Raw genomic sequence first — 13,150 nt, forward strand, 5'->3', positions numbered from 1 at the left:
AAAGTTAAAAGTGGGCTGAGTGTCTGTTATAAAAGCGAGCGTATGGTTTCTCGTAGGTTACTAGTTTAATTTAAACACTGATAATACTAAATGATATTCTTTTCAAGTTCTTAAGTAAATTTAAAATTTTTTTTTTGTATTTTTTTATTGTTATAGCCCCAATTATTATTAATACAATTGCAGCAAATTGTGTAACAGAACTGAACAATCAAGAGTTTGGTAAAATATTGAAAACTAATATAAAAAATATGAATTGATTGAATGATTAATGAAAATAGTATTTTATAAAAATATTTGTCGAATATATTATTCTATAAATACTATTATTTGAACTACACTCAGGCATACTCAGGAAGGAGAATTATATATCCTTCCCTTAACCAAAATAAAATAAAATATTTATGTGAATATTTATTATTTACATGCTTGTCAGTTTACGCACAAACCTATTCACGATGCCAAGACGAATTTAATTTTCAAAATTCTGAACTGTATTTTGTTAGAAGAATAAAAATGGGATTCTAAAACAAAAATTGCTTGGATCTATCTTCCATTTTCGAGGATTTTTGGACAAGGATTTTCCTATTGAAAAAGCATTATTTTTTTAACGTCATCTACATGAGATTGTGTGCATAAACAAATAGGTTACAATCATCCCTAATAAAACGAATATATAATTATGATGAATAATTTTGTTTTACTCTTTTTGCCTTGTGGGCATTTGAGATAGCCTTTTAATCAAGCTCATCCTAGGTTCGTCCAAACCCATAATGATAGAGCCTTGGGCGAAGCCCGTCATATTTGGGATAAACCGCTCTAGACAAATTCCTGGTGTTTTTCGACCAGTCCGGATTCGTTTTCGCTTCACCAAAACGGCCCACTAACGCCCGAGTGGATATGGACACTGGTAGTTGCTCGAGGCAGTGGCAGATCTACATTTCTTGGTACCCTGAAACTTAAACTGCCGGTTGCGTGGTCCTAGGCAATCAGCAACAATAAGGCAACATATAACAAGGTCCAAAGGGTCTTGCTGACATTGGAAAAATCTCGAGGTACAAATGAAAGAGAATTGGGTGGTGGGTTGGAGTTCTTGAAAAATGGGCCATGCCGTTCTCCTCTTTCCACCATAAAAACTAGGTCCGGATAATCACTGTTATCTTTTTCAACTGTTGTTCTATGGAAGATTACAACAAATTTTTAAAAAATTTAACCACTACATCTCAGAATTTAATTAAAATTGCTATACTGGGTTATCTCAAATGTCACCAGTGTGAATAAAATAATTTCCTAGGATATTCCTTATTGTTTTCGAGTTATGGACATTTTGGGCGATATTAAATAGTTATTTTAATATATTCTACTGTCAACATTAAGTACATTCATCCAGCTTATTTTAATAACAAACGCGTTAAAAAACTTTATCGATTTTGTTGAAAAATTTATTCATTAAAGAGTTGCTTTAGGGCCTCTCCGGAATTACGTATCCCGAAGCTTAAGCTTCAAAAGTTTTATAGTAGATGCTCCACTAGGTCTCGCGGGCTGGCCATAAGGAATTTTCCGAGTTTTATTCACGTATCTAACATTTTAACAGAGCCTATTTCTCATAAAATGTCATCCGAGAGGCACCCTCATTTGGTAGATTGTCCATGTGTTGCGTTACCGTATCCCACCAAACCAAATCCCCAGAGCAATAATCTAATGCCCTAGCAGCCTCGGCCTTTCGGCCGTCCTCACGAATACGTTATCAAACCGTTCATAAAATAAATCTTTAGAAATATGCTGGCGAAAATACTTGTCCACAATAATATTAGGAATAAGAAGCAATGTAAATAAATATCTATAAATACGTATTTGCAGGTATATATCTTTCACACTGTATGAATATGTTGTAATATTTATATAATATAGTACATACATTTATAAATATTATTTCCTAAGAAGATAGTGCAAAGTTAACTGTTTAAAAATATGGAAAAAAAGTATTTTAAATAATATTTATTTATTAAAATATGAAAATTCATTTATTTGCTTTACATAATAATGATTTGATCACAATTTTTATTTCGCTGAATAAACGAAAAAGAAATTTTTCAATTAAATCGATCGAGAACCCATTTGATTATTCAACTATCGTATTTACTATCAAAATACAGCGATATTTCCGATTTCTTTTCAAAAGAAATTTACTTGAATACTTTTTCTAAGTGTTTGAAATGTTGTTTCCGTTTTCTTTAACTTCGTTTTAAAAACTTTACGTCAAAATATTGATTGAAAACTCCAACATTTACAGTTCTTTCTTTTTATTTTACTAGAGAATTTCCATGGTTTAAGGACTAAAAAGTAGATCTATATATATGTATATTGATTACAAGAAATTTATTTTATGTAATATAATATTGATGTATTGATTTTACATTTTATATAAATTCTTTGTGCTCAAATTGAATAATTATTATTATTTGTTTTTTTATAAAACTGTGTAACATAGAGGGATGTTTATAAGTTTTTTAATTGAGCGGTTATTTTATTATATTTTCAGATAATAGTTCAATCGATGGGTAAATATAGAAACATTGATTCTCGAACTGGAGAACTCCTAAGGGAGTAAGAAGTTTTCAGTGGAGATACGAAGACTTTACATAAATTTATAGAAAAATTTATTTTTTAATATAACACTCCATTAGATATCCAAATTATATTTATGTTTACATTAGTGTGGGTACCGGGAGGCGGACGGAGTCTCGTTCCTCCTTTTTTCGGCTCACAGGTCCGTGAGACCTGCCCACGTCAAGATGGCGGTTCTGAAGTGTTACGCGTTACGCGTTTTTAGGCGAGTGGAGGAAGTGGATGGGTCCGACGATAGAGCGGCGGTGACGATGCCCGAATAAAAGACATAGCCAACGGATAATAACAACAACAAAAATTTATTTAAGCTAACGATATAATTACAGAAGAGGCGCGCGACGGTCGCCTCTTTTCGGATCCGCGGAGGGAGAGTTTACATAAATTCGGGTCATACCTCGTGATCCGGGTCGGTCCTCGTAGTCAACGTATTCCGTCGATTTCGGGCGGTTTCCCTCGATATTGCGCACACACACAGTCTAATTGACAGAACGTAACCGACCCCCTGTCTTCCCTCGTCGCCCTTTTATCCTCTCGGTCACGTTATTCCGTTTCGCCAACCCGCGTTTTTCGACTCTTGTTCCTCCTGATTCATATTTTCTCCGTGGGAACCAAGCAATAAAATAATTTTATTATTAACGGCTTGGTTCCGGCGGGTTCGAATTTTCACATTAGCATAAAAAGTTTTAATTGGATTTTAAATAATTGGATTGTTTTTTCTAATATCAATATTAAATATATTTCAAATATGTTTAAAAATAGGGTCGTATTCACAGCCAAAGATCAAGGGTTAGTTAGAAGTTAACCAAATAAAGTGAATGGTAATTGGTTCACTTTTAACTGTAACACTTGATACGTGGTTGTGAATACGGCCGTTTTAATCATGTACTGTACGTGCAGACACACACAGGCGTACGTACGCCTACACGTTTACATATACGTATATGGAAATGTGTTGGCGTATGTACAGTACGTTTGTGTCTTTTCTGTATACATACGCGTATACAGAAAAGACACAAATACAAAAACACACATAAAAACAAGCAAACAAAGAAATATATTGATATTATTCTTATTAGATTGTAAAAGGGTTTTAAAGAAATTAATACTTTGTAAATAGATTTATATTGTCAATATGGTTTTAGTATAGTGATAATATTCAGAGATAATTTAACATCTACGTCTTTGTATTTACATATCCCTTATTAAGAAGCTGTTACTAATATTTTGGCCCTACGATAGAGGGTCAATACAGTTATCAATAAAGAGTACAATAAAGCTTTTTTCCATCAAAGAAAGCGAAGTAAATGATTTACGTCTTAATCCAACGAAGAGGATTGGGATGAAATTTTGAATTGAATTAATACCGATTTAAACGATCACTCTCGGCTATACTTAGCTGATAAAATTATACTAAAATTACATTGTCAATTGCAAAAGCAATAATACTAAATATTACTTATGCTACTTTATAGTTAATAATAAATTTATGGTGTTGTATCTTTATCCAATATTAAATGATTGGATTCAACTATAAATCAAACACGGTACTAAATCGAAATAGATGAAAAGTAGCGATGGCATTTATTTCGTTTTTTTCTGATTCTGTTGATTTAAATTAGAAATAAGTACACTAACAACAATGAAAAATAATCACTTGTCTATCTACTATTGCATAGCAAATCATTTTTACTATAATATAATAGTTTATAATACAGGGTGTTCCTAAAGTCTGGACACAGGCAAAAATACGTAGTTCTTTCAAGAAATGAAATTTATTAACATTTTATTCAATTTAAATATTAAATAACGCCTTCAAGATGATTTTCATCATTTTCAAGAAAATAAGTCAAAGAGCTAAGGTCAGGTGAACGAGGAAACCACTCCACATGACCACGTTTTCCCTTGGTCACGTGGACGTGAACAATATGACCATCCTTCACGTCCATCGAGAAGTACCAGTTCAATTCTTTCTTCTTTCGACGAAGCCATACTTAATCTGTGGAGGGAAAATTATAGTTAATGAGATTTCCTGTGTGTCCAGACTTTAGGAACATCCTGCCTATACAATATGTAATGAGGGGTGGGCTTCTCAGAGGTCAAGAGGGTCTCAGACTTACCTTCTTGAATACTAAAAACTCCAGTATATTAAGAAAACCGTGTTAAAAAGTTATATTTAAAATAATAAAATTTGATTTGAAAAAATTAGTTCTTTTTTCTTAATTCACAGGAAATTTAATGGAATAAATAATTTATAACAAATGTTTTTGAGGCCTCCGTAGTTTTTGCATTCAGTTAGGAATGGGTTAGATTGAGCCTTGTAAGATACATTATTAATATATTGTAGTAATAATAATTAAAAATGTTTTATATGGGAAGAGTAACACGATCTAATCGAAATTCGTTGATGTCCGAGCTGTGAAGACAGTGTTTTACATTTTTTTTTTTTTTCCTAGTATTGGGACCACCAATTTGATAATTTTTTTCTTGCGGCACCACTGCTGTTTTATATATTCGATACGTGTTATAAATACGTGTATAATTAGTTTAAATTGTACACAATAAAATGATCATATATGCATATACGTAAGAAGCGTTAAGATGCTGCTCATCACCATATTTCGCGGTACCCCTAAAATGTCTTTGCGATATCTTGGTTGAAAACCATTAGATTAAGGTGTTAGCCTTTCGCACGGAGGACCAGGGAATGAATCTGGACGGGTCGTAAAACCCCAGAATTTATCGAGGATAGTCTATCCCTGATACATTGGGCCCTTTCTCTGACCACCCGGCTCATTGAGAATCTGTCCGAACCCACTACGGGCTTGAAAAAAGGCCTTTTTAGTGTTACTCTTTCTTCTCGAAAGAGTAAAAAACAAGACTTAATAGAATTCGACGGTCACAACAAAAATGTCCTTTTCAAAATACCGACTTTTACTTTATGTTACAAACAGATTAAACTTTGTCGTGATTTGATTGTTTGCATATTTAATGCATGACAAAATAATCTTATTAAATGTGGAATTAATTAACAATTAGAATTTTTGTAGTAGTGTTAAAAAATGAGATAACTAAATAAAGCGTACAGTACGTAAATTATAATGATACAGACCATAAATAATTCACGTCTTTAAATATTTAAACAGTGGCGGATTTACCATTAGGACCACTAGCCCCGGGTCTAGGGGTACAAGGAAAAACATTCAAAGTAATAATAATAACGATAAAATAATGAAAAAAAATAATAATAATTTCACGTAAAAACAATTCATAAAGGAATTGATGCAAATTAAAAGCTTAAGTAAGGACAAAATAAGAGTTGAGTAATATTAAATATGAATACATTTTGCAGGAACAGAGCTGTAGTATTAATGATAGGTTTTCAATATGAACTATCAAATACAACTATTGCAGAATTAAAAAAATTTTAAAATGGAATCGTTCAGTGCAAAAGCGGCACTCTTATTTTGGGGATGCCTGTACATTGCGGTCCTAGGGGCGCCATATTTCTAAATCCAGCACCGAAAGTTGCGGGAAGAGTTTTATTATAACTTTTATCACGTTCGTGCCGTCGACTTATTTATGACGATTATAAAAAGAATTACGTTAAAAGCCGATAAATTAATATAATATCTTATAAACTTTTGTAAAAATAAATAAAATTTAAAAAATACTTTAGTATCATAAACTATTATATGAATTATTTCACGTAACTTAAGAAATTTATAAATTAAAACCCGAATTGAATTAAAATTAAACAGTAAAAACTTTGTAATTTTTTTTTTTCCTTAAACATTTTTATTTTTTAATGAACTGAATTCACTAGCACAGTCAATTTTATTTAAAAATATATTCGTTGTTTTCATGCTTCCACGACAATCGGATTTATGCACTGATGACAACTGTTACCAGGATCTCTTTACATTGCAAACTTTTCAAAAAATAATTATTTATTGAATTTATTATCGCAAATTTAAAAAAAAAATTAATATATAAATCCCTAAAAATGCGTACTAGTTTAATTTAAAAATTTAATAAACCCTTAATTAAAACAAAAAATATAAAAAAAATAAACAAAAAGAAAAAAATTATATTCAGTCGAATTTGAATAGAAATTCAATGTGGAGCTTTACGAATAAACTATCGACGAATTTAAATTTATAAATAAAGATAATTTGGATTAAAAAAATAAATAAAAATTCAATTAAATTTATATTTTAAAATTATTTTACTATTCTCCTTTCTTGATTTATTCAAAATATGGAGTCTATCGCGTATACATGTGCACGATCGATAGAAATATCCGTAAATATCTTATTTTAAAATTCACTTTTTGAATAACGCTTTATATAATTCAATTTAACACTAATCTAACAGAATGCAATCATAATAAAACTAATGTTCTGGAAAGATTAAGAATTTCGACAAGTGGGCAAACTGTTGCATAAAATATATTCTTTCTCGGTTGCTTCATATTATATTTAAGAATTTACACGATTATAATAAAATTTCCAGACCAGTTTTTCTTCTCAATTCTCTTTCATTGCATCTTTATATCATATAAAAATTCACGTTTTAATACAATTCATTTTTTAATGAGAAATTTATCTGATTAAACACGTATTTACTTGTACTACATATACGTTAAATGATTAATGAAGATCGATTAATGATCGATATGTGTACACATCATCGATCATTAATCAATCGTCATTAACCTTATATAAAAATCTGAAAATTCGGTGTTTAAATTAAGGCAAATTTTGAGATTTAGCATAATTTAATATTTAATATCATTAATATAAAAATACAGTAAACTGTGTATTGTTATTTAATCGTTATAATTATAATCATTAAGAATTTTTTTAAAATACTTTTCCACCCGTGAGCATTAAGAGGATCGTTCTTCCATGCTTATTATGGTTTTGGCCAAGCCCACAATGGGGTGCCGGGCGGTTGAATTTTAAATTAATTTTGTTTATCACGGCATTTATTCCATCGATTAAACCATGTCTTGTAAAATAATAGAGTTTTACTTTCTTTATTAATCTTTTTACTTAATTAAGCCTTTCAAAACTCTCATCGGGTAATAAATCATGCGATAATCTTATCTCGCAATTTACCTTTGTGTAAAACTAAGTAAATAATCTAGTTATAGAAGAAACACTAATTATATTTAAATAATTATATAACGATCTAAATTATATTAATATATCAATTTATCAGTCATCTCATACTTTGAATATTAATTTTCAGTAATATTTCATCGCTACGAAAACAAGCAGAGTGAAAGATAAAGCATTGAATAGTCCTATATTTATGTATCGTGTTTCAGTTTTGCTTCATCTGATATTTTACTGTATCTACTTCTAGACATTTATTCGAAAGGATTATATAAAAATCATATAAAATAAAATTTAATTAATCAATTTTATCTACAAATTATATAACTCAAAATCTCATTTTATAGAAATCAAAAGTAAATAACGTTTATTTCTATTTTTTCTATTTACTATCGAACAATATAGTAAAAAATCAATATTGAAATTTCTCATTAAATTTAATTGATGAGGTTCCTTATTTAGAACTTTAATTCTTTAAAAAAGTTTATTTATTTATTTATTTATTTATTTTGTTCGAAATTACGTATGTAGGCGCCATAAGAAATTATTCAGTATTGAAATACTGTCATGAAATCAAATTTCCTTCAAGAGAAAATTGCAGCGAGCGTAGTCTGGAATAGTAATATATAAGATTTCTTGGTAAAAGAAAAAAATTTCGATTTTGTTTCTAATCCAATAACACTACGAGGTATAAACGAATATATTAGTGCAATTTATTCTTTTTCAACATATATTTATTTATTAGTTGGTCTTCTCTTCACTATTATATGAAAAATCAATATTTTATCTCTTATTCCATTCTCTTAATGCGATCCTCTCGATTTATTATCCTTTCTATTCTAAATTTGTTTTCCATTAACACAATTAAGATTTTCCGTGTTTAGATTTAATAAAGTTCACTCTCCTTTCCGAAATCTTACGTTATTAATTCGAATTATGTTAATGTGAATCATGAATTCATTTATCTCAAATGCCTCGTATATCATTGTTAATAGATTGTAACAGTGGGCGTATTGTTTTTTATGTAGCAATTTATTATATTGCCAATGAAGATCCCTGTAATTCCAGAAAATCTTACGAATCTTATCTTCGAAACGACTGACAACGTTCGAAATGAATCCATTCCAGCAAATGGTTTTTATTCCAGATAACGATCCATTTGTAACAATTCATGATTTAAAATAGTGTTTGTACGATTTGGCATCCAATCCGAAGTAATTCCCTTCATACTCATGTAAATTGCAATTCTGATACTAAAGAATGATGAAAGACTTTCTGTTCTGAAGTAATTCTTTTCATTATCTATTCGATTCCAATTTTTTATATATAAATTCTTCTTTCTGAAGAATTTTCTTCCATAAAGAATACCCCTTAATTCAATTTATATACTCTATTAGAATACTATTATCAGTCTACTTTATTCCAAAGTTTCTGTAATGTAATTTTTCCATAAATGTATCTTTCATAAAGTATAAAGCTACAATATATTTAATTTAATTTTTTTTAAACTTTTATGTTTATTCGCGTTTTATATTATTTTCCCCACTTATCCCCACCTTTTCATACTTAGCCATAATTTTATTCACCCTCTTTGAAATTTAACAACTCTTGTGGTTTTTGTCGAAATTTTCTGAAATTTTGCAGGGAAGTTTGTGTATTAGAGGGACTGATGCTAATAAATTTTGTTGGAGAAAGATCGAGAGGATGGGGAGATAGAGGGGTCGTGTGTGATATCTCCAGTGCGGTCAGACTTAATGACGATTTTACTTGTTATTATCATTTACAATTTTTTTATAAAACTCATCTCTATCCTCAAAATTAAACTTTTTGCCATTTTATAATAGTTAAAAATATAAGTTTTTTTTAGTAAAGTATGATAACAGATGGCGCCACACGCATTTTTAAATGTTGCCGGGAAAGTTAAGCAATTCGTCGCTGGATATTTTAACTACATGCGTACATTAAATTTAATTTGTAAATATGTATTTAATACTTCGGAAACAAAAAGCAAATTCAGGCCCAGAACGCCTCTTGACTAGGCATTCCAAGCAGACAAGAATCGAAAAATAAACAAAACAACAACAAAAAACCCTTTTCATTATATAATTTTTTAAAAAATAAAAAAATTAGAGAATATGAATAATGTAATTTTATAATTTCTAAATTCAGTTAATAAAATCTTTAATCTTTTTATTAATTTAAGAGCATGGACGGGGCTATTGTACTACTTTTGGGACGAGTTCCGAGTTTAACAAGTTCCATTCAAGAATGGGCCAAGTGGAAGGCACAGATATGCTTAAGAACAAGGACCAGTACTTGGTCCGCTTATACTGGAAACGCCAAAGAAAAATTACAAACTCAGAGACCCAGGTAGATTATTTTATTTATTTATTTATATTTAATAAAACTGGTTAACAAAGTTTATTATTTACAGTTTGCCAGTAAGTAAAGAGAGCACTCTAGGTTTCCCCAATTGCGTAACCACGGTGTGTTCTTCTTGCGTGGAGTCCACATTCCCTTCGCGTGAACCGAGTCCCAGTTCCAGCATCAGAAGATCGAGACTCAGCATCGTGGCAGAAGATTTCAAAAGTGCCACAGCTCATACCGAAGAAGACCATCGCGATATCGACGAATTTAACGCTAGCGGATCTGAAAATCCTCTCTTGCCCAGCATTCTTGTTACCAGCTTTTGAATATTATAATTTTCATAAATTAAATTCCCCGATATTCTTCTTATAAAAAAACAAAATACAAAGAGAAACGAACTGTGATCGATAATATAGTAATATCTACTTTATCCGATAATCTCGAGTTATATCGCAGTTATATCGAATGGCATAAAATGGCGATTTTTATGCATTTTTTGCTGTAAACAGCGTCTATATTTTTATCAGCAAATTTCATCAGGAATCGAAAATATATTTGGAAATTGTACTGTAAATAATCCCAACTTTCCATTGAAAATAATTGTATATTATCTTACAAAAAAAAACGAAAAAAATACATAAAAAAAGAAAGAAAAGAAATATTTTCTGAAAATGATGATACGAATTTTCTAATTGCACAACGCAAGCGCGTGTTTTTTTGATGATAAATGCGAATTGTGCGATCAAATCACCCGTCCATTTCAGAGTATTTATGAACAATAATCATTTTAATGATTTTTTCGCCTCTAGATGGCATTACTTATTCTAATTTATGTTGTGAATTTTTCCATCTTTGATTGTAATTTGCATTTTGTGAATGATTGAGTTGTGTTCGATGTTCCAATATTTTCACTATTAGATTTCACCAATGTGAAATCAATAACATGCTGAACTAAAGGACCATTCAAATATTGTCAGTAATGACATATATATACATACATATATATATAGAGTAACTTTTGTATTCGTGTATTTCCATCTTAAATAAATAATTAACTCTATTTTGACTCGTTTTTTAAATTTTCTATACATTTATATACATATATACAGGGCCGGATTATCGAATAGGCAAAGTAGGCAAATGTCTAGGGCCCGTAATCCGGAGGGGCCCGGCTTCAGTGCAGAAGATTTCTGTTTCGATTTAGAAACTCGAATCGAAATTCGATAGGACAGAAAATGCTGTATTTAACAATTCCTACTAAGCTCCGCCTGATTAGCCATTACCCGAAAAAAAAATTTAAAAAAAATTAAAAAAAAGGTCAACAGCCACCCGCGCGTCAGAAGTAATGTACCACGAGATCTCTCGCGTCACCTACAAATATTCCTAGGGCCGCGTCTCATGGTAGTACTGATGTATGGATGGTTATGATTTATTTTCTAAATCTACACTTATACGTCGCGACATCGCATATTCGATATAGCGTTCATGTTGCTCGAGTGCGAAGATATTACAATTCAATAGTGTTTTATAAAAGAGTTAAAAAGTTATGGGTGACACCACGATATCCGCACCGGGTGTCACCCATGCTAGCTACGCTAATGTCATATTATATAAGATTTGTTTAGATGCAACTTATTTTGTCTAGGGCCCGCTAGAGGCTTAATCCGGCGCTGCATATATATATATATATATATATATATATATATATATATTATCCATTTTTTGTTTGAATATATTTATGTAGAAACTGTAAAAGAAATTTTGTGGTTTGATCTTTAGAGATAAGTTAGTAACCAAGATTATATGTAGATTTCCACTAATTTGATTGGTTAAGAGCAACATCGTCATATAATTTTATAAAAATCATCCAATAAGATAATATAAACTATTTTTCTATATATTTTATATCGTTCTCAGTATCGTGCATCGTAACATTACACAACAGAACTGTTTGTAACGCAAAAGAATAAAATGTTGAATATAATAGATTTTTTCAGTATAAAATTTATCGTTAAGAAAGTTAATTGATTTTATTACTGATAGAAAAAACTCCGTATTAAAATTTTAATTGTATTTAACATTATTTATATTCATGCAACAACAATAATTGCAATGGTAACTACATAAATATTTTTATTGTATAATATTGTATATATATTCAATGAATTACTTAGTAGTACATTTAAAACTGGACTTAGCTATAGCATATAACAGTTTTTACCTCTTCACCAAATAATAATGAATATAAAAATGTGATTTACCAAACTGTAACTCGTTTACATCGTATATAAATTCGGTCCTAAGTACATTACAGTAGTAACAAAATCACACACAATTTGAATATTTCGAAGCCCTGAGATGTGATACGATATAAAATATATAGAAAAATAGTTTTTATTTATCTCATTGGATGATATTTTATCGAAATTATATGACGAAATAGCTCTTAGCCAATCAAATTAATAGAAATCTGCATATATTCTTAGTTACTTACTTGTCTTCTAAGGATCAAACCACAAAATTTATTCCACAGTTATTATTTATTCTACATAAATACATTCAAACAAAAAATGGATAAAATATTTGATAAAGTAATATTTACGAAAAAATACAATATTTACACGAACTTAATCCAATATTGTTATTAAATTAATTAATGAAAAGTGCAAGTATACGTGAAAAAAGGAATTTTATGGTATTTTTATTTTATGACATTGCATAATTTGTTTTTCTAGAGGAAAAAAAGAAAAAAAAAATAGAATTATTGGATTATCCTGAATAATTTAGATTAAAAGACAGAAAACTTTCATTATGAAAAATTTGCTAGTTTTTCTTTTATTGGGAACTGATTAAACCACTACAAGTAAATACTAAGATAATCCCATTAAATAAGTATATAACTGAAAATAATTTAATTTGCTTGTTTAAAAGAGAAGAAAACTAAGAGAATCAATTAATGACATTATTAAAGTAAATATTATTTAACAAATGAGACGAGCAAAGTAGAAAAACTGAGTATTTGGAGATTAGGAAAAAAC

The 13,150-nt window shown here is 29.8% G+C and overlaps 1 protein-coding gene across 1 annotated transcript in view; it reads left to right on the plus strand.

Annotated features, from left to right (window-relative positions):
- LOC136984319 (multiple PDZ domain protein-like) overlaps positions 1-10,766 on the plus strand; it is a 38,956-nt gene extending 28,190 nt beyond the window's left edge. The window contains exons 8-9 of the mRNA XM_067281252.1: positions 9,949-10,115; positions 10,180-10,766. Coding sequence (XP_067137353.1) covers positions 9,949-10,115; positions 10,180-10,438 — 426 coding nt within the window. The 3' untranslated portion in view covers positions 10,439-10,766. The remainder of the gene's footprint in view (positions 1-9,948; positions 10,116-10,179) is intronic.
- Positions 10,767-13,150: the final 2,384 nt, after the last annotated feature.

Source organism: Centruroides vittatus, unplaced genomic scaffold, assembly GCF_030686945.1.
Source record: "Centruroides vittatus isolate TY-2023 unplaced genomic scaffold, ASM3068694v2 contig_913, whole genome shotgun sequence".
Classification (NCBI taxonomy): domain Eukaryota; kingdom Metazoa; phylum Arthropoda; class Arachnida; order Scorpiones; family Buthidae; genus Centruroides; species Centruroides vittatus.